This window comes from Dryobates pubescens, chromosome Z (genome assembly GCF_014839835.1).
Source record: "Dryobates pubescens isolate bDryPub1 chromosome Z, bDryPub1.pri, whole genome shotgun sequence".
NCBI classification, from domain to species: Eukaryota; Metazoa; Chordata; class Aves; order Piciformes; family Picidae; genus Dryobates; species Dryobates pubescens.
Window position 1 is genome coordinate 97,310,547 of NC_071657.1, and position 22,676 is coordinate 97,333,222.

Below are 22,676 nucleotides of genomic sequence, written 5' to 3' on the forward strand. Positions count from 1 at the left end.
AGCCTTCCTGGTTGAGCCAGGAATTTCCCAGCTATTTGTAAGCAGGGATGGGAGGGATATTTTGGCTCTGGTAGTTAGAGATCACTGGGAAGAATGAAGGCACTGGGTCACTCTACCATGAACACCACAAATTACTGGAAAATACATGCCAGGTGTTTTTGCAGAGAGGTTCAATGTTACAGTGATTCCCAGTGGCCAAAACTGTAATCGCTCAGCAGCCTCCAAACACATCACCCTGAGATGTTCAGGGATGGCAGGGCTCCAATGTCTGTTGCCTAGAGGTCCTTGTGTTGTGTTGCTGACCAATGCCTTTCCTGGCTGGACAAGCCTGTGCTGCCCCTGGGTGAGCACACCCTTATGCATATCCCCAGCTCCTCTGAGGGCTCTGCTCGCCTCTGGCCATGGGGAATGAAGAGCTGTTCCCAGAAGCCCAGAATGTGCACCCTGTGCAACTATGCATTTCCTGTGGAAAGCAGGGCACTCCTGCCACTTGCTGTCCAGCCTTGTTTCTGGTAGGTTACAGGAACCAACGCTGTTCTCTAGTAGTGAGGCAGTCAGTAAAAACAAAGCTGCTGCCTATTCTGTGCTTTGCCCTGCAGTTGCTGAAGTGTGCTGATGCTCAGCATCAACGACCTGAGGACAGGCAAAAAAGTCATGCTCCTATAGCAGCTTCAGGGGTTTTATGTGAAGCAGTGATAAGTGAACTAGCATTTTGATATAGGAGTCTAGTGTAATATTTGCACCCAATTTAACACCGAAGTGTTACTGGCATGATGTGTCTAGGCAGGGACAAACATGACTTTCAGTGCTGGACATGGTGTGTAATAGAACACCCCATCCCCTTCCCCTCTGAGTTTTACCTGGATCTGACTACAGAGATCAGAAGTTCAGCCAGAAAGTTGTCCTTCTTCAGGTGGTACTCTTGAAGCCTTTTGTAGATGTTGTCCTTTGAAGACACATCTCGGTACTTAAAAAGCACAGCTGCAAGTTCACTGAAGGCCTGTGAGACTCTCCATCCATTATAAACAAAAGTCCCAAACCCACTTAAGACTGAGGGCAGCATCAGATAGAGACAGGTCTGTGACTTCTTCCTTGGAAATGATTCTGTGTAACCAGACAGCATTATACCCAGCTCCTCACTCCCACAGTGTTCTTTAGAATTGGTTCTTGGGACACTCCATTGACAATTTTGAACAGACCTAAACAAGCTTGCCTGAAGCAGCAGTCCTACACCTTTAGTGCATGTAGCTGCAGGCAGACATAGCTACCCCTTCCCTGGCAAGATCCCCAAGCACAAAAAAGTGTATGTCCATGGTCAGCAGCGGGAACAGAACCAGTCCCTCCTGGAACAGGGACCTGTCAGCACCACACTCAGCCAGTCACAACCAACTCAGAGGAGCTCAAAGAGAGGACTAAGAGCATGTACCTGCTAGTGAACTTGCCCATATGCTCCTAGCGTAGCACGGTCCTGTCTCTCCCTTTCTTGCCTGTTAGGTAGTCCCCAGATTCCTCTGTGATTACTGCTTAAGTCAGCCTCACAAAACACCACCTCCAGCACACACAGCAAGCATGGAATTTTGTTTTGTTTTCATGTATTATGCGCTAGACAAATGCAACGTTTAGGATAACAAGGTTGGGTAACAAGAAGGAAGACATTCAAAACTGAACACAAAGTAAATTGTAGAAAGCAGAGTTTATATGACAATAAACATGCAGCTTGCAAAAGAATGAAGATAGCGTACTGGTATTAAAACACATTTCCATATACAGACAGCTTATGCAGCAATTGACAAGTTTGACCTCTGGCTGGAGTATGCAAGCCCTTTAAAGCTGGCATTCAAATAACCAGTAGCTTAATCAGCCATACATGAAGTACATAGTAAAAACTGACTCAGTGTTTACATTCACTAGCCATCCACCCAGCATCAAGGCACTTTCGTTGTTTGTGTGTCTCTGTGTTCCACGCCTCCTCCGCTTTACATAGAGACAGGTATTGGCACAGCAAGGTGCAGTGACCAGTAACCTTAACTACAGGCTCCTTAACCCCAGATGAAAGCACTTGGTTACTGGACAATCCATCGCTGTATCAGTGTCAGGCTAGACGTGACACCGTAAACACAAGTGGCGAGTTGACCAGGTCCATTAACAGCTGTGCTTTGCTGTGAAGAAGAGCGATGTGCTACCAGTTTCAGCGCTGCAGGGAGCTGCTCCTCCACCGTGCCTGCAGCCACTGGAGAGCCGCCGGTGCGGGGCGCGGATGTTTCAGTCAAAGCAGGAGGAGGTGCGGCTTTCCAACCATCTGTTGACAGTTGTGCCATACGTATTTTTCATCTGTTGTTACAGAAATGTGCTTCTGCAGAGTATCAATGACTACTGTGTAGATGCATATATCCCCATAAAGGTTGTCTTTGCAAATAAAAACAAGTACTGGCTAAGGCTGCATTCTGGCAGGTACTGACTGCCCACCCTCCCTCTGCACTAACACTTCGAGGGCGTGGGAGAAGCGGGCAGTTGCTGAGATCTGGCCCTTAAGTCATTCAATTTTACATTTGTATCGAATCTTGTGGCCTTAAAAATGCACCCTTGTGCATTACATCAGCACTGCTTTCATTCCTAGGACTGGCTCAGATTGCACAAGTACAAAAACAAACAAAAAAAGAACAGTGAAAGCAAATGTATTTTAGCCTTTTTTTCTGTTAGCTGATCCTTTCACTTCTAAAGATGCACAAAGGAAATCTGTGAGTCCAGTGAAAGATAATTAATTTTACCCTCCTCCATATTTTTGCATTTACACCTCCACATTACTGTAGTCTTCTGGAACAAGAGCTAAGCTGAAGTCTGTGGGGTTGGCTGTTTCTTGACAAAAGACTCGACATTTTTGTTATAAACTGCTTCTAAGTAACATTAAAACCAAGTCTCAGAATGTAAAATGGCTATACCTATCCATCCTAGCAAACAGACAAGAGGTTACAGGGGATTAATGAAGTTTTACAATCCATTTTAGTCAGTAGATTTTAAAAAACATATTTAAAGGAATGTATCCAGACAACAATTAATCTCAATTACAACTTTTTCAAGGAAAACAAACCAACATACAGAGTCCCATTTAACGTACATAAATGACAACCTAAAACGTGTATGTCCTGGAGCAGGGCTGACTATTAGCAGTTTGAGTCTCTGGAACTTCAGATCCCACTGTGAAGTCAATACCAGATCAGTACCTACTGATGTGGGTCTCGAACGTTCAAGAGCTGGCACAAATTAAAACAAGTTCAGTTACTGGAGTTAAATAAGCATGGTGAGTTCCACTGGGACAGCACTGGGCACGCTAAGGGAAGTTTTAACCACATTGCACTGCTCCTCATCTAGTGAGGCTGAAGCTGTGTACCCCACCTCAGGCCATAGGTGCCCAATAATGTGACAACCTTCATATACAAACTCTCTCTTCATCGTTAGGCCAAAGTTTTTTCCAGTAGGCTGCTGTACCACAGGTAAGCAGCACAAGCTTGTCACAAACACTACGGAACAAAGCTTAGAAAGATTTTCACTCTGCCGTGGTTTGTGCTGCCAAGTCAAGGCAGTTTTGTTTACTTTACTACAACAGGGCACAAGAAACATAATCCCAAGATTTTCACTATGTGAAAGTAGTGAAATGAGTGAAATAACTGCCTTGAAAGTGGGCCAACGGACCCCAGAAACAACTCCAACAACCTTGTGTTCTAAAAGAACCATCACAACACAACTACAGAGACAAACACACTCCCTTCTTGTGTAAAGAGAGGGGCTGTTAGCCAGCATGCACTTAAGAAAGATGTTTCACACATGCTAATACTGGAAAAATGTTTTGTATTCCTACTAGTCTCCCTTTCCTGCCACCAAGGTAACAAGGTCTTTACCTGAAAAAAATCCACTCCAGGAAATAAAGATGGATATTAGTGTCAATACTGAAGTGTGGTTTAACAATGCCTTTATTTTGTAAAGTGCACCACAGTACTGAGAGGGAGGGGACAGGGGGAACAGGACAGACAAAAAAGTCTTTTCAAATACTCTATTAGGGCCAAGTTCAGAGAACTTCAGTGGATGGCTACACTCCAGACACTCTTAAAAGCCTGTATGCAACTGTTTGATACAACCAGCTTGTTACGATCTGAAGTACAAAATCAAGTTAAACCCTGAACACTTCATGATATAGTATTTGGCACGTTAGTTTATGAACAAGCTGTACATCTGTAGTTTATATGCACGGTAGCTTCTATAGGCTATTCACCCACCAGTATCCCCTGCTTAGTCTTTAGTGGGGTTTAGTGCTTTAGCAGGGTAGGGTTGGACTAGATGATCTCCAGGAGTCCTTTCCAACTCCTACCATTCTGTGATTTCAGCCCTAGACAAATGCACAAGCCTGAAAGCTCAGACTCTGCCAGACAGCCAGGATAGCCTCTCCAGCATACACTCCTGTACAGTTTTGTGAGTTTACTACCGCTGGCCCACAAACAAAGCAAGATGGCAGAGGTGACAGTCCTGAACAGTTGTTAGAACAGACCTTTAAAAATGAGACTCTCTTGATGCTGTTCAACACTGGAAATGTTGATTAGCAGCAGCTGAGAATAAAATGCCTTCCCTTTACACAACAGAAAGGCAAACTGCAACTTCAGGAATAACTGAGGTTGTCCCTCACACATGATACATACTATCAAAAGTTAGTATCACTGGATCACAAAACACAAGCGAAAAAGAACTACCAGAGATCATCAGCATGTTTGTGAAACAGCCAGGCCTTCAAAGCAATGTTCAGACTAAGTATCCAGACAGTGGCTCACATTTCTTAGATGAGCAGGAGGTGGATTCGATGCGCATGGCTGCAGGGCAGTTCTAATCAGCAGGCACATTGCTCAGTGGAGACTTTCCCTTTCACTTGTGATTTCTACAGTCACTATGAGGTTTGCATAGAGAAGACAACCCATCCCCAGCAACGTACCTGCTATTGTTTTCCGACAGAAATGTATTCTGACAAAGGAACTTCTGAAAAATCAAAAGTCTGTATTTGCTGCCTTGTGACAGCACAGTTTTCATTGCGCTCTTGCCCTCTAGGAGGGAGTCTGAAGGTGCTGAGGTGGAATGGGAAGAAAAGCAAGGAGACTGCTTTCAAGAAAGGTGTAATTATAGTAAGCTGCAACATAGCCTTTTGGTTTAAAAAAGTGCCCAGAAACAAAAAATACTGTTGGGAGAAGGGAACTGTAGAATACTGATTTTTTTTTTCCTCTGCATTCTTTATCAGTTTTAAATAGTCCAGGCTTCAAGAAGTAACTTATGGATTTACTCCAGCATTCCATTTATTTTTAACAAAAGCAGACACATCTGAACATTTATATATGTATGCCTGTCCTTCCATGCAAACAGGCAGACAAGGACAAAAGAAGTTGAAACTATACTGACACCTGCCTTTCCAGGGCCTCTGGCAAGTGCTTTGCAGAAGACCAGCATGCCAAGTCACAGCACAAAAGGTTTTAGGTGGTCTTAAATACATAGTTCATTTACTGAAGGAGAAATAAACCCCTTCTTCCGTTCTTACAACACAGCATTTAGTGTTCTAAATTAAGGTTTTACAAGTGTCAGATTAGAAAGCTGACTAGACTAAGGTTAAGCAAAAAGGTTAATGTTAAGAAAAAAACACAAAAATTATAGAGAGTGCTGTAAAATTTGTAGGCTATCATCGGAGAAGGGGTTTATTTTAATGTCAATTAATTTATTCTTTGAACCCTGTTAGAAATGAGTCCACAAAAAAACCCATTTTCTTCACTAAAATGAAAACTGTATGAACAAGGGAAAAGCAAGATACAAGAGGAAAAAAAAAGGGAATTTCAGCAACCACCTAAGTGTTATTTGTGGTTCATGATTGCTAACAGATACATGCCACCAGCAATATTCTAATTCAGGGGATAGGTTCTGGTGTTTTCTTCTGGGAGCTTCAATGACTTCAAAGCTTTGGTTTTTGCTGCTTTCAGTTTCAAGGAGGTCCTGTGGCATTAGCAGTGAGGTTACAGCACACTTAATTGTAGTCCATCAGGAAGAAAGTCACATTCCCTTTCTCCTGAGCAGTTAGAAAAATGGTAAAAACTTACAGCTCATGACTTGCCTCTCCAGCTGCATACAGCAAAGGTGCACTTATTAAACAAAGGCAGTTTATATGACCAGAGAGGTATGGTATCATCTGACAGCCATCTGGGTACAAAACTCTTAACCTGTATTTTCACCTGGACTTTTTAGACTTTTGAACACGAGACTGAATTGCTGTGCATCAAGTTGCAAGGCACGTCGTTAGGCCAAAGTTTTACATAGTTCATGTGTATGCACATCTAACCGTAGGCAGAATATCTATTACTACAGCAGCATTCAGTCAAGCAAGCGTGGCGTCTTCTGATTTGCACACCACGGCAAGATCCAGTTAATTTTTGTAATGTTTCAGAGGGGATGAATGTGATTTGCATATCTGTTAGACTGGAAACTGAGACACTGGGCCAAGTCAAAATTCAGGAAGTCAATCAAGCTTCGGGGAAGTATATGACCAGAGTATTCTTCCACATCAGAATACTAAGATTTGGTCTTGCTTTTGCACAAAGATGCTCCAAGCAACTAAAGCTGGCATTTGAGTTGTCACAAATTGATGTGTTTCTTCTAGGTCTACAGGCTGCTGTGATTAATTGAGACGTGCTGTTTTCAGCCATGTGTAAATCTGGTACGACAAGACAAAATCCCAAGGTAGCATAAAGGCTTGTTCAGCTATCCAGACTAAGATTTTATGTAGTGCATAAAAGTAAGTCTCCAGTAGGTCTGGACTGCAAATTTCCCACAAAAACACAGTCCTTGTTGTACTTTGTCAAATTACTCTTCACTTAATGTCAATATTTCTATCTGCATTCAGATAAAAATACCTAGCTTAATTCATCAGAAACACAGGAGAAAGTGTGAACAGGCACTAATGAAGGCCTAAATAGAGCCAGTCTCTTCTCTCACTGAGGCATATAGCCCCCTTGTCTCACAGTCTGTGGGAGGTAACTTTTTGGCATTTCATCAACTGATGGTGGATTTCCTTCCACTGTTTCAGGTCTCAGTGTCTGTCCATCAATACTTGTCTGTAAAACATCTGACAGAGCGCATTCCTCATTATTTTTTTCCAGCCCAAGGCACAACAGCTGTGAACTCTGACCTGAGATCTGCAGTTGTGCAAATCCAACAAGATCCCCCTCATTAGCTGAAGTAATTTGCTTTGTTCTTTCAAGGAAAGGCCTGTCTGTGTTGGTTTCATCTTGACCACTATTTTGTTTAAAATAGTGCTGCTTCTGTGTTGCACTGTCACCTCCTCCAGCATGATCCTCTGACCTCTCTTCTGAATCTAGCAGTGGCTGAGTTGACTCAGACCTTGAAAAGACTTGTACAGGTGTTTGGTCTCTGTAGCCAGTGAGTACTACAGTCGAATACTGCACAGTGCTTGAAGTGTTTTGTGTGGTTTCACCTTCATCACTGTCAGAGACGCTTTGCCTGGGAGAAGACATGCATGAGGATCCCCCAATACCACTGCTGTGACCTTCTGAAGTACTTTTTTCCTTTTTAAGCAAGTCAAAGGGCTTTAGATCTTGTTCTGAAAAAGACTTCTTGTCATCGGCTTCTATTTCTACGACGCTTACATCTGTAAAGCTGCCTTCTGGGTACATCTGATCTTTGGAACTAAAGTTATGCTGAAAAGAAAGAGATGAATGTTGCCTAAGAGGAAGGATACATTACAAATAAACTCCATTGACTACCTGATTTTTCATTCTGTAATCATTTCAAGTCTCTCCATGTAAGTTTTCTCCTTACTAAGTCTGGCAATATCTCCAAAGTACTTCTTAAAATATGAAGGACGTAGCTTTGTTTCCAGTACAAAGACTTAATTATGCAACTATTTAAAAACCATAGCAGGTATGGGTTCAGAATTAGAGCAATACTCTAATTTTAGTTGTTCTCAAGAGCTGTAAAAATAGAACCATTTGCTGTGCAGTGCAGGAACATTCTCTATTGAGAGCCATACATATGCAACTTTACAGAATCACAGAATTGTCACTGTTGGAAGGAACCTCAAGGATCATCTATTTCCAACCCACTGCCATGGGCAGGGACACCTCACACTGGATCAGGTTGCCCAGAGCCACATCCAGCCTGGCCCTTAAAAATCTCCAGGGATGGGGCTTCCACCACCTCCCTGGGCAACTTGTTCCAGTGTCTCACCACCCTCAGGGTGAAGAACTGACATTTAATCTAAATCTCCTCTCCTCTAGCTTGGATCCATTCCCTCTGGTCCTACCACTATGTGACACCCTAAGAAGGCCCTCCCCAGCTTTCTTGTAGGCCTCATTCAGATACTGGAAGGCCACAATAAGGTCTCCTTGGAGCCTTCTCTTATCCAGACTGAACAGCCCCAACTCTCTCAGTCTGTCTCCACAGGAGAGGTGCTCCAGCCCTCTAATCATCATCATGGCCCTTCTCTGGGCATGTTCCAGCACATCCATATCCTTCTTGTAATAGGGGTTCCAGAGCTGGATGCAGTACTTCAGGTGGTGTCTCAGGACCAGTAGTGTAGTCAACATCACAGCACTTACAGAAGTTAGCCACATTTTACTGAACAGAATTTGCTGTCATTCATGCTACAAGGGCCATAGATTTTGCTGCCATATCCTCACCCATTGGAAACAGTTAGGAACTTTGTCTCTCACTTATGACTTAACTGTGCAAACAAGTCTTGTTAGGGTTTTAAGGATGGGAATCATGAATTCTATCTGTTTAATCCTGATTACCCATGAATGAGTAAAGTAATTAAGACTTGACCCTTCCGACTATTAAACTGAACATAATTCACTGTTAAATTCTGCTCTATACTGCAAATTTATTTCTAATGATGACACTACTGATGCAATAAAGTCTTATAACCATATCACAGTATTATGAAACTTAACATCCATTTTTTTCCCCCTAGAAATCTGTATCTGTGAGAAGACAAAAGACTCCTACTAGTTAGTTTGTTTGCAGTCTTGTGGACTAGTAAGATGCAGAAAAATTATGATTACCTTAGATGGAACTTGAGGGGACCACTGAGCAATGTTACTCTTGGATGGATCAGGGACAATAGGCCAGATGTGCTTTTTAATTCTGTAAAGATTAAAAACAGTAAAAATACAGGATGTACTCCCCAAATTCCTATGTCGACAGCAAATACTGCATCATCCAGGTCACTGCTTAACACACAATTCTGCACATTTATTTCCAAACAGAATGCTTCCTGCACTTTCCACCTTTGTTAGGAGATGCACTGCTTAGCAAGACACAACATTGCACTTTTTACTCCTTCACATATGTAGCCAGCCAACACAAGGCAAGCCAACAAATTCTAATGGTTAGTAATGGTGTCTTCAAAGTTTTAGCACTCTGGAATCTACAGAGCAATCCTTCAGATGAAGTTTATGATGCATGTCAACAGAAAAATGCACTGTTGCTTCTTTAAGATAACTATGAATATCACAATTGTCAAAATCCAATCAAGAAAGAATTGGTCTTCTGTAACTCTGAAGATAAAGAATGTAATAATTGTAATCAGTAGAAGTTTCTGTAGATAAATCACCAACATGCAAACTACTTTGACACTGATGGCATCTATCTTGCTTATTCATAAACAGGCTCCAACAGCAGATCCTCTGTAGGAAAACTTTGAAGATCATAGCAAGATGGGTTTTTCAAATGACATCTATTAAATTATTGTAGGAGCCAGCAAGGAGGTCAGAAGGAAGAAGGAACAGAATCCTGTCATTAAGTAGATAGTTGACTAGGGATGTGAGAGGGATGCTGCTCCTTGCCAGCAAAAAGCTCTCAGCTAAAGCCACAGACAAGAGCTCTGGAGAAGAGCGAGCTGGATCAGGCAGGATGTCTCCCAGCTGATAGCAAACAGGCAGAGTTTGACTAAGGTAATGCAAGGCAGCTAAGTCAAACATTGGCCTATTTTTTTTTTTGTCTGAAAAGTGTTAGAAAAAGTTTTCTAACACTGTCATTAAATAGATTAAACACTGCCAGCAAGCAGATCCTTTGTGCCTCACAAATTAGGGGCCATCATTCCAATCTCCTATCAACCTAACTAGTATACACTGATCAAAACCTAATAAACCTAGTCCTGATCAACTCTAGCACAGAAAGCAGGAATTTCCTTGCAGGACTGAGTCATGGAACATCTAGTTTGGGTGCTAATCATAACAGTAAGACTTCTGTATTAGAAGAGGCCCTACTGAACTAAAATGTTTATCACTAATCCCTGCATGAATGCTTTATCTTTTTTTTCTGATATAACTGCAGAATATTCACTGAATTTTTGCCATCTCTCTGTTAATGCCAAGAAATATCAGAAGCATACAAAAAGTACTTCATTTATACTCACAAGTCACGTTTGTTGAAGCAGAACAAAACTCCAAGGAGCACAATCAACAGGAATGCTAGACAGACAGGTACAACTATGGCTTCAATTTCACCCTTCCCTGAAGAAAACCAAGAGAAGCAGTTATAACCCACTTTTGTCAAGTAAGTGACTCAGCAGCAACATCTGTTCCCACAAGGACAGGGAGAATCTGAAACTGAATAAACCTGCAGCACTCAGTCTTAATTTTCATCTGCAGAACAGTCTTTATACCATCTGAAAAGAGTTGTCTTGGTGGAAAACTGAAAAGCTCTGTCCCAGAAGTATAATGACTTGTCATCACCAAACTACCCACAGGTTTCTCTTTAAGCTATAATATTGACAGAGCAAGTAATGTTACAGTTTGGGAAGATACAACAGTAAAATTTATGTGAATTCACCTGTGGTCTAGGTGTCTCCATGGGCTACTGGCTGCCGTAACAACATCGTGGTCAAATGCAGCACAAGCAAAGTCACTACTTATCCATCAGCTTATTCTGTACACAAGCAGAGGATATTTTTGTGTACAGAATAACACTGTCATTATGAAATCATTCCAATGGTTATACACATTAAGTAAACTTATGGAATGCTTAGATGTCATGATTTAAGCCCAGCCATCAACAAAGCACCATGTGGCCTCTTGCTCACTTCTCCCCTTTGGTGGGATAGGGTGGAGAAAATGGGGCAAAAGGCATGAGGGTTGTCACAAGGACATGGAGCTCACTCAGTTATTAAGGTCAAGGGAAACCAGATATGACTTTGAAAAAACCCAAAAAAAACCCTATTTAATTGATAATAAATCAAGTCAGGGTAGGATGAGAATCCCAGTCCTTTCCTCCACTGCAAGTTTTCCCAGCAGTTTCTTTTTTCCCTTGTTAAACATGTTACCACAGATGCCAGAGCCAGGTCCCTCTTGGAGCCAGGAAAGGTAACAGTTTCTTACAGGAGCCTTCCCTGTAGACCCTCACTACCAAAACCCCACCAGAAACAAAGCAAATACACTGGGGAAGAGCAACACTATATATGAACATAAAAAATCAAAACTTGCTAAGTGTAAAGGAATGTTTTCTGTATGGTCAGTTCAAGTTTTTATCATTACAAACAGGAAGCACTCTCTAAAGATGAACGGACAATACATTTAATTCTCCAAAATGAGTCTCTGTACAGAACTGCAGCAAACTTTCAGGTGTGATAATAATGAGAAGGTGGAACCTGAGGGAGTTCATAATTGCATGTGCCAGCTGGCACCTAGATTAGCAGATGCAGGTCCTAGCACACTTCTGCAGGATAATAAAGGCCAAACTACCCTCAGAATAAAACAAAAGATTATGGACTCTTAAGACCATAGTTGGAGCCATCAGACACCAGATGAGAAGATGAGGGCACTGAGTAAATCCTAATGACTCACATGAAGTTGAGGCAAAAGAATGCACAGAACACAGTATGTGTGCCAGCACAAAACAGCAGTCCAGCAGACCTGAAGAGGATAGCTTATCCCATGTACAACCAGAAGGAAATCTAAGTGAACTATCTCTTTCAGTACTTGACAGCCTGCATGGATTACCAGGCATCTTACATGACTGCTACTGAAACTTTTTTGTTTGAAATAAAATCACCTTCCCTTCCTATGAGATCTTGCACAGAGCCTTGCTCTACTGTTGCAACATTATTTGCTACTACTAACTGTGACCCTTACCAAATTTTTGTGTAGTAAATGTAAAATCAGGACCACTCCTGCCTCCTTCATCTGTGTATGCCATCATCCGTACAGTATACAGTGTGTCACTTGTCAGAGGAGAAAGGGTATACTCTGTCTTGGAAGGATCCACTGTCACAGCTAATGAGAAGTAAAAAAATCATATTAATTTTATGTACAATGTATAGATCTCCACAAACACAGTAGCATTAGAACATTATATCTTCAGATGCACAGCTATATGGAAACTACAACAAAGACTACAAACTTGTAGAAGAAATTATGATACTAATTTGTTTCTGTTAACTGAATTTAGTCTCTTTCTTGCTGATATTTTCTGTTAATGTGCTGTTGTTTTCTCTTACCCCCTAGAATGTAGCTACAAATTAAACAAGTAGTCAAGTTGAGTCTCATGGGTCTCTAGTAAGCAGAGTCTGTGGCTAACCAGAAATAGCTGGAGACTATCTAGAAAATGACATGGTTAACTAGAGATAACAAGCAGAGTAGGCATATGTATTTGGCCCTTCTGATTTAAGAAATCTAAAAAAAGAACACCTTTTGATAGAGCTAGCTCTCTGTATTCTGCCTGTAGCTCATTCAAAGAGAAGTAAAATGAACTTCAAACAAGAAGTTTTACATCACTAATATACCAATCTAGAGCTGCAGGAGGACAACGACTCTTCCTGCCCGCCCCCCCCTCCCCCCCCCCCCCCCCCCCCCCCCCCCCCCCCCCTTTTTTTAAAGGCTTTATCATAGCTCCATGGAGTCAACTCCTCTACATCTCAAATGGTCTTGTTTCATCTTGCTATACTACTGTCTCTGCCCCTGTATTTAGACAGAAAGATGGACACACAGTACCCACACATCAGCTTTCAGAAACTAAACTCAGTACCCTGTTACATAAAGATGGAACGTTCTGCATTCATTATTAAGGACTCTTCTGTGTGGTATGGAGGAGAGCTGTGCCTCAAACATTAGTGTTATGTCATCAAAACAGGCTGTCAGCCACATTCAATTTAGTATCTTTTTCCCCCCACAAAAATGTATTAGGAAGGCGAGAGCCTGGCCTTGAGGACTCCCCCTGCCTTCTATTGTCTCAAACAACGTGTGGCATACCTTTTCTGAATAGACAGGGCAATGGTTTTTGCTGGCCCTTAATAGCTCTCTGGCAGTCGGTTTAGCAATGGAAAAGTTCCTTCACCTTCTTCAAAGGTGAATTTTCCCTCTCTCCTTATTTTAAGCTTACTGCAACAGCAGCACAAAATACCTGTGACATATGTTACATTAGACAAGCCTCCTGCACACCTCTCTGTGATCAGGAGTCCATCCATGTACGTACCCATGTCCCTGTGGCACTCCCCTCACCCCCCAAAAAAACTCAAACCCAAACAACAAATAACCAAACAAAACCACCACCACCAAAACCCACAAGAAAACCCACAAGAAAAAAACACCCCACAAACGAAAACACCAAAAAAAGGTATAAAAGGATCACTACACCCAAGGGCCATGTGTTGCATCTACCACAGAAGCCCTTGCTGGGTGTACACCAAGCACTGAAGAATGTGGACTATGCCTGTGAGCTGGAACCAAGGGCGATGATATCTTTTTTTCCTCTCTCTTATTCTCTACTTTTTCTTCTCCCTTTTCTTTTCATTTTCCCTCTCCTTTGGTGCAACCAAGCGTCCTTAAGGTGCAAATGACTGAGAGCCTTCCCTGGATCAAATAAGCATCAGCCGTTTGGTGTGAGTTCACCTTAATTTACTCTGAGGGAATTTCTGAATCTTAGCACAACCTCCCCTGCTGCCCAGGGCTGGCTTGGGAAACTGGGTTGTGAAAGAAGGAGAGAGGTGGAATACTTCAATGCCATCACTTTTCTGCTTTCTGTTACCTGTTTCATTTCCATCAATAGTTTTGTAAAGTATGGTGTAACTTCTGATAAATCCGTTTTGTTCATCCACTGTGAGATGATTCCATGTCAGAACAGCTTCAGCTTTTCCTACTTTCTTTGTCTGAACAGTTGGTCCTTTTGAAGGACCTGTAATGGGAGATGAAGATTAGTTCCTGTTGGGCACCTTCATATTCACAAAAGATAAGCTCCAAAATGCTGCTGCATAAAACCTCTGATGGAATAGCTGACAAATTAATCTGCAAAGCATTATTTTCAACAACACGGAAACTCAAAAGATGTTTTAAAAGAAAGCTCCAGGAATAAAAGACATGAACAACAGTATTCAGCAGATCACATAAAATCTTCAATTAAAGTTAATTAGTCTTGGCTTTATACTTGAAATGTAAAATAAATCAGCATTGAATTATTATTACAGCAAATAGCAAACTCATGCCAAATTATCTAATAAAAGTTGAAAAAAGAGTAAACAGTCAGCCACTCCTAAATATGGTAAATAAGCAAAAAGGATATTAATAGAAAGGACAAGATCAATGATGTCAGATGACCCTCAAGTATTGGACCATTTTTCATCACACAGTCCACATTAAAACAAAGATTTCATAATTTTTAGTCCAGAAAGTCAATCTATGCGATCCAGGATAAGTATTTTGTACTTACGATCCTGCTGAAGGTAAGCCTTCACAGACTGTCCATTTCCCTGACCATCAACATACAGAGGGTACACAGTTATCAAGTAGCACTTGAATGGCTTTATATCACCTAACAAAAGGAATTAAAAATGTGTTGTTTCACATTCCTCTCCATCCTTCTCATTTACTTCAGATACAAGGTTCTTTGGTTTTGGCTGCATTATTAGATGCACTTTTATCTAATGCAGCTGTATCTCACTTTGAGTTCATTGGTAACTGCTCCAAAACACTATCTAAAAAGAACAATATAATGGTTCACAATCAAATACTTCACAAAAGTCTGTGGTTTTTTCTAATTAATTTTAAATAAAAAGCCTTTATCTGCTTGCATAACTGAACTCCAAAATGATTGATGTGAGCTACTGAACATAATATGAAAAGAGCTGTAAAGCTGATGAAATTTCATTGTTTAAACTGGAAAGAGAAATCACAGGAATTACTTTTGAAGGATTTCAGCCTTTTCACTATTTTAGTGGTTTCCTGGAAGAGAGCAAAACCAAAATGCAGATAAACAGATAAACCCCTTGCAGTTATATAATCCAATGTTAAAAATCCAAGGTTTCATACAATTTTGTATTTGACAAAAGTGACAAAGTAAGCAAAGTCCTCAGCATTATCCCAGATTCGGGTCCTACAATAAAATTCTAGTCAATATGAGAATGTTCCTCACTGAGAATATTCACTGTGTTTTTAAAGTGTTCTGGAAAGTATTTGCATACTTAGGAGCTAAATACCTTTTAAGTATGTTCCTTGAATGTTTCCTGGTTCAGTCTGCCATTCTATGATGCAGTCTGAGCTGTTGGACACTAGGCACCATTCAATCACATATTTAAGGACGTTATTGTTTGGAGCAGTCCACCCTACCCACAACTTGCCATCTTTAGGTAGTGTTTTAAGATTCTTCACAGAAGCTGTGATGAAAGAAAACAGAAAATTGATAAATACTGACATTGCATAGAATCAGAGGATCGTTTCTTTTGTAAAATACCTTTAAGATCATCAAGCCCAACCATTACCTAACTCTACCACATCTGCTGCTAAACCATTTCCCTCAGCACCACTTCTATGCATCTTTTAAACATCTCCATGCACTCAATCACTGCTCTTAAGAGGCTGTTTCAGTGTTTGATAACCGTTTCAGTGATAACAATTCTTCTAGTATTCAATCTAAAACTCCCCTGGTGCAACTTGAGGCCATTCCCTCTCATCCTATGACTTGCTACCAAGGAGATGAGACCAACACTCACCTCTCACTGGAACCTCCTTTCTGTTGTAGAGAGCAATACCGTCTCCCCTCAGCCTTCTCTTCTCTAGACTAAACAGTTCTAGTTCCCTCAGCTGCTCCTCAGAAGATTTTGTGCTCCTGATCCTTAACTAGCCCTTCTCTGGACACGCTCCAGTACCCTCAATGCCTTTCTTGTAGTAAGGGCCCCCAAACTGAATGCAGTACTCAAGGTGTGGCCTCACAAGTGCTGAGTACAGGGGACAATTATTTCTCTGGTCCTGCTTGTCACACTCTTCCTGATACAGGCCAGTATTACACTACTTGGTTGGACTTGATGGTCCTTGGGGTCTCTTCCAACCTTGGTTATACTGTGATACTTAAAACCCAAAAATTAGACTCGGCATCTCTGTTCTCAAACACACTATGTTGCCTTATTGCCCAGTAAAGACACACTTAAAATCCAACCAAGCACCACCAACAACAAAACAACACAAAGGGGTATTTCAGAGCTAAATCAGACCCTGAGGCACTTCAAAATTTCCATTCTAAGCCACCATCCATATACCTTACCAAGTATGTCTGGCTGCAATGCTGCTGTGTTTGAAACATATCACACATTCTTAATCAGTTCATATCACAGCTTTAGAACGTGAATCACTCCCTTGGGAGTTCAGTATTCAGTATCACTAAGGTTGGAAGAGACCTCAAAGATCATCAAGTCCAACCTGGCACCACAGACCTCATGACTAGAGTAGGGAGGACATTGGTGCCCACTGCAGGCTTGAACTCATGAACTTCCCATTAAGGGTCTTATGTGCTACTAACTGAGCCACACCAACAAGCACTCTCTAACACCACACTTTTTTTTGCTTCCTGTCCTGGTAATGTTCAGATTGTCAAAGAGGAGGCTGGAATTAAGGAGAAACTAGCCTGTGGTTACTACTACTGCACAAAAGAAACATAGTGAAAAAGAACAAAACAGGAGGGAAACAGCAGAAGCAGATGACAAAGCAACAAAGCAAAATACTGAAAATGGGGGAGAGAGAGACTGGGACAATAGAAGAAACAGGTAGTGGGTAGATGAGAAAGCAGAAGGATATACAGATATACACATGAATGAAAGGATACCTGCTTCCCCAGCACTTTAATTTTCTTTTTTTAAAGGAAATACAACTACCTGCTATGCTAAGAAAAGAAATAATAGGGAATATAGTGCACAGTAGCTATAAGCAAAATAGCACACACAGCTTCAAATGTAAGTTCATAGGTCTGCATGTTTCTTAGTATAAAAACGGTATCCTAAACGTAAGGCGTAAGACTGTAGATACACTATCAGTTTTATTCCATATCCAAGGTATCATTTTACAACACTTAAGATTTATTGCACCAAAAATCATAAAAATGCATCTGAAAGACATTACTAGGACACTAACCTTTTGAATTAATTGCAGGGATAAGTAAAACTGATGGAGGGGATGCCCCAGCTTTGTTATGAGCAGTCACGGTTACTTCGTAAGTTCCATTTGGCAGCTTTAACGTAAGGTTGGTAGTATTAACACTGTATTTCTCTGGTGGACTGGAGGGAGATGATTTAGTTCTGACAGTCACTTCATAGTGCAAGATTACTCCATTGGCTTCATATGGTTCCAATGCCTGTTAGAAACACATTTTGTGATTACACTCATACTGAACAGACATTACCTAACTTTCATTGTCTTTGATGTATAACTAAAAAATCTGAGACAAGTGATGCTGATGAAATGGCTGCATGGTTTAGGTTGGATGTTAGGAAGAAGTTCTATACAGAGGGAGTGATTGCCCATTGGAATGGGCTGCCTGGGGAGGTGGTGGAGTCGCTGTCATTGGAGGTTTTCAGGAGAAGACTTGATGGGGTGCTTGGTGCCATGGGTTAGTTGTTTAGGTGGTGTTGGATTGGTTGATGGGTTGGACGCGATGATCTTGAAGGTCTCTTCCAACCTGGTTTATTCTATGTATTCTATATTTAAGGGAAGTGCAAGTAACCTGCATCAATTTCTGTAAAGTACTGCGTTCCAGAACTATTTCTGGTTTAAATCTGCTTTTCTCTGGGCTCATAATTCTCTTGAGTAGTTTACAAAAGGCACACTGTAAGGGTTGCAGAACACGTTCTATAACCTGCATTTTACGTGACGTTACAACACAACAACATAAAAAGAATCTCATGTCTGTGTTGAACCCAAATGCAAACCAGCCTGAGTAGTTCCATTACACATGGAAAAAAATACTTATTTCTGTGTTACATGTATTAGTTTTCAGATAACTGAGGAGAACATCATTGAAACATTACAGTAGCACCAGTTTTCCAATTCTAAGGTAAACAATGTCAGAAGTGACACATGACATTATGAGTTACATCAGAAAATGATGCCGTATCAACATACATGTAACTTCACACAGACGACCTAGCAGTAACAAAAAAGTAGTAACAGACAGCTGATAAATGTGACAAAATTTGCAGACCAAAAAAAAGCATGAGATGGGGACTGACCATAATTGCACTCACTTTCTCTGCTATGAACAAACCAGCCAACTAGACACAGCAGCCTACTGCATACAAATGGGAAGTGCTGTATTTAGCAAGCTTGGCTTCTGGAATGCCTCTAGGCTTATTGGATTTTGCAGCTGGAGTATACCAGTCCAGCTGCAAAAGTTTTAGAACACAGCAGGAGGTGTAACACAATGGTCTGCTTTGTTCATGTGGAAGTTTCCAATTTCACACACTGCTCAGGGACAGCAAGTCAGGATCTGAAAGTGGATTCTGTTTAGACTGGGTGACAGATGTGTACCCAGTTAATGGACAGCCTTTACCTTTGTAGATGCAATTTTTCATAACTAACCGGTATAATAAGAATTCTAAAGTCACTGTTAACAAAACAGCCACCTATTCAAGTTTGTTGAGGTAAATTCTGCCACTTAAAATCTCAGGTTTTTAAAAGAAAACTCATTTCTTGCTGGTTATTGTGCTGCTTACCTTCCACATCAGATGCACCGTCCAGGAAGGTGATGAGTGAGATGCCTCAATGACCCTCCATATGGATGGTCCTTTAGATGGTTCTGATGAAAGAAACAATGTTTAATAGTAGAAGTATCTTCTGTTTGAATGAATTCTTTGATCATCCTTAGATGCCTCTTTTTGGGGGGCAGGGAGTGGGGAGTAATAAAAAGCACATACTGAAAATGTTTCCTTAGTTCCTTAAAGAAAAAAATCCTTAGTATGTGAAGTGGAATACCTGTATGAAAGACTTCCTCAAGGGATGAGCAAATAATCACTTCTGCTCTAAGTGAATAATATCAAAATAACAGAGAGTCATCAGGCTCAACAACGGGCTACAGATTATAGTACTGAGTGAGGCAGAACCAAACCTATACCACACTGCCCCTGTCCAGAGGCACTGCCCTGAACATCTCTGTACTGAAAACCTTGCTGGTAGCTGCAAAACTCTCTCTACCCCTTGATATCAAGTCACCTAAGAAATGAAAATAGAGAAAAGTTAACTAGAAGACAAACCTCTTCAGCCACAACCCCAAGTTTCCTATATTCTTAATGCTAAAAAGGGGTAACAGAACTGCAGTGCTTTTGCACGGTATAACGACACAGTCTCAGGCTGCGCCAGGGGAGGTTCAGGCTAGATGTTAGGAAAACGTTCTATACAGAAAGAGTGATTGCCCATTGGAATGGGCTGCCTGGGGAGGTGGTGGAGTCGCCATCACTGGAGGTTTTCAGGAGGAGACTTGATGGGGTGCTTGGTGCCGTGGGTTAGTTGTTTAGGTGGTGTTGGATTGGTTGATGGGTTGGACGCGGTGATCTTGAAGGTCTCTTCCAACCTGGTTTATTCTATGCTATTCTATTCCATTCTATTCTAATGCCTTCTGGCATCATGAAGTGGTTTGAAGAGGTGGGATGGGGAAGGAGAAAAGTAGAGTTTTTTGCTCTTGCACTAAAACCATAACGCATCAGCAATGCAAGAAATTCAAGTCGTATTTCCACTGCGAATCTAATTTCAAAGTAGAGTGAATCAGTCTATTACAGTGCACAAAACTACAGAAGTGGCCAATTGTTTGCCAGGGCCTCAGCCTTAGGAGAGACAATCATAAAATGCAGTTCTGTTTTCTTTGTGAGTTCTTTTTAGTACATTTTTTACATTAACCATTACAAGGTCTTGGCAGTTTCACTTCCAAAACAGTAGCCAGTCTGCAGTATGCATCTTGTCTCTTATGTTTTACACCAGGAGAGAAGGACCACTGGGAACTGTGCTAAAGGGGCTTCTTTCTTAATCTCAATTTAATACTCTTGTTTGATTCACATGAAACAGAAGCAATTGCACATCCAGTATAGATCATGAATGCAACAATCTGCCCCATGTTAATTTCCTACTATGTTCTGAGGCTAAAATAAGACATGGTTATTTAATAATTAATAGTTTTCCAAAGCCAGTCACCACCACCCAACAGCAATAAAGTCTAAGCAGGCAAGCAGTACTGAAACCCACATTGCTTAGGCTGAGATAGTAAACACAGAAAACAAACCCACTGTCATAATGAGTTGAAAATAAGTGACTTGAGTATTATATTTCCCCCTAGACAGTGAAGTTTGCATACAACTGAAAACAATGCCGTTATGTACACATAAATCCTGTTTTGTTTCAATAGCAGGGTATAATCTATGATCTTTTTCTCAATTCTCCACTACAAGATGACATGTGAATTCAATCAAAACTTATTACGGGGAACTCAACTAGCATAAATAAGGAAGGTTTTCTGATACAGTGCAGGGAAGGTGCCCTGCTGGACCTGTGGTTTGCAAACAGAGAAAAGACTCATGGGTGGAGAGACTGTTTACAAAGGCCTGTAGTGATAGGATGAGGAGCAACGGCTTCAAACCACAGGAGAGCAGATTTAGATTAGATGTTAGGAATGGGTTCTTTACCATGAGGGTAGTGGAACACTGGAACAAGTTGCCTGGGAGGGTGGTTGGAGCCCCATCCCTGAAGATATTCAGGGTGAGGCTCTGGGCAATCTGATCTAGTTGAGGATGCCTCTGCTTACCGCAGAGGAGGGTGGACTAGATGACCTTAGGAGTTCCCTTACAACCTAGACCATTCTATGATTCCATGATGTAACAGCTGGAGGCCTTCTTGGGCAGTGATCAGAAATGTCACCTTGGACTTCCTGAAAGCCAGCTTTAGCCAATTTCAGAGACTTGTTGACAGTCCCCTGGAAGGCAGTCCTGAAGGGCTAAGGAGTCCAGGAAGGATGGACACTGTTCAAGTAGCAAGTGTTAAAGGTGCAGGAACAGGCCATCCTCATGTGGTGAAAGATGAGTTGGTGGGGAAGAAGGCCAGCCTGTCTGAATGGAGAGATCTGGTTGCAGCTTTGGAGTTTATCATCTTTGGAAGAAGGGTCAGACCCCTCAGGAGGACTATAAGTTGCTACAAGGCTACACAGGGAGAAAACTGGAAGAGCCAAACCCCAACTAGATATTAATCTGTCTTCAGCTGTAAAAGGCAACAAGAAATCCTTCTACAAATATATCAGCAACAGAAGGAGTAGGACTAAGGAGAATCTGTCCTTTGATGGACGCAAGGGGAAATGTGGTGATGAAGAATGAGGGAAAGTCTGAGGTACTCAATACCTCCTTTGCCTCAGTCTTAAGTAGAAGATCTTGTTTGCTGGATACGCAGCCCCCTGAGCTGGAAGATAGGGATGGGGAGCAGAATGAAGCCCCCATAATTCAAGCAGTGGTTATTATATGATGGTTAGTGACCTGCTGAACCACTTGGACATACACAAGTCTATGGGGTCAGATGGCATACAACCAAGGATATTGAATGAGCTGGTGGAAGTGGTCATCAAGCCACCTTCCATCATATTTGACAGCAGTCTTGGCTAAATGGGGAGATCCCAGTTGACTGGAGGTTAGCACATGTGACATATGACTACGGCTTGAAGGAGGGAACAAAAAGCCTATTAGTCTGATCTCTCAATGCCAGGGAAGGTCATGGAGCAGATCATGTTCAGAGCAACCACGTGATCAGGCCCACTCAGCATGGGTTCTTGAAGGGCAGGTCCTGCTCGACCAACCTGATCTTCTGTGACAATATAACCCACTTAAAGGATGAGAGAAAGGCTGTGGATGTTGTTTACTTGGACTTTAATAAAGCATTTGACACTGTTTCCCCACACCATCCTCCTGGGAGAAATGGCTGCTCATGGTCTGAGTGGGTTGATGCTTTGCTGGGTAAAAATCTGTCTGGATGGCCAGGCCCAAAGAGTGGTGGTGATGCAGTTAAATCCAGTTAGTGGCCAGTCACAAGTGGTGCTCTTCAGGGCTCAGTACTGGGACCAGTTCTCTGAATATCATTATTAATGATCTGGATGAGGGTATTGAGAACACCCTCTCTCTGTTTGCAGACTGCACCAAGTTAGAATAGAATTAACCAGGTTGGAAAAGGCCATTGAGTCCAACCCATCATCCAACACTATGTAACCAACTAAACCACGGCACCAAGCATCCCATCCAGTCTCTTCCTAAACACATCCAGTGATGGTGACTCCACAGCCTCCCTGGGCAGTCCACTCCAATGGCCAATCACTCTTTCTGTGAAGAACTTCTTCCTAACATCCAGCCTAAACCGCCCCTGGTG

General features: G+C 41.7%; 1 protein-coding gene across 1 annotated transcript in view; it reads right to left on the bottom strand.

The window, feature by feature from the left end:
- Positions 1–6,409: 6,409 nt before the first annotated feature.
- The window catches only part of IL6ST (interleukin 6 cytokine family signal transducer), a 29,050-nt gene continuing 12,783 nt past the window's right edge, over positions 6,410–22,676 (bottom strand). Inside the window, exons 7-15 of the mRNA XM_054178239.1 lie at positions 19,004–19,086; positions 17,427–17,646; positions 15,503–15,679; positions 14,737–14,838; positions 14,059–14,205; positions 12,168–12,308; positions 10,454–10,550; positions 9,099–9,180; positions 6,410–7,733 (exon numbers count right to left, since the gene is read on the bottom strand). Of these exons, the coding sequence (XP_054034214.1) occupies positions 7,008–7,733; positions 9,099–9,180; positions 10,454–10,550; positions 12,168–12,308; positions 14,059–14,205; positions 14,737–14,838; positions 15,503–15,679; positions 17,427–17,646; positions 19,004–19,086 (1,775 nt within the window). The 3' untranslated portion in view covers positions 6,410–7,007. The remainder of the gene's footprint in view (positions 7,734–9,098; positions 9,181–10,453; positions 10,551–12,167; positions 12,309–14,058; positions 14,206–14,736; positions 14,839–15,502; positions 15,680–17,426; positions 17,647–19,003; positions 19,087–22,676) is intronic.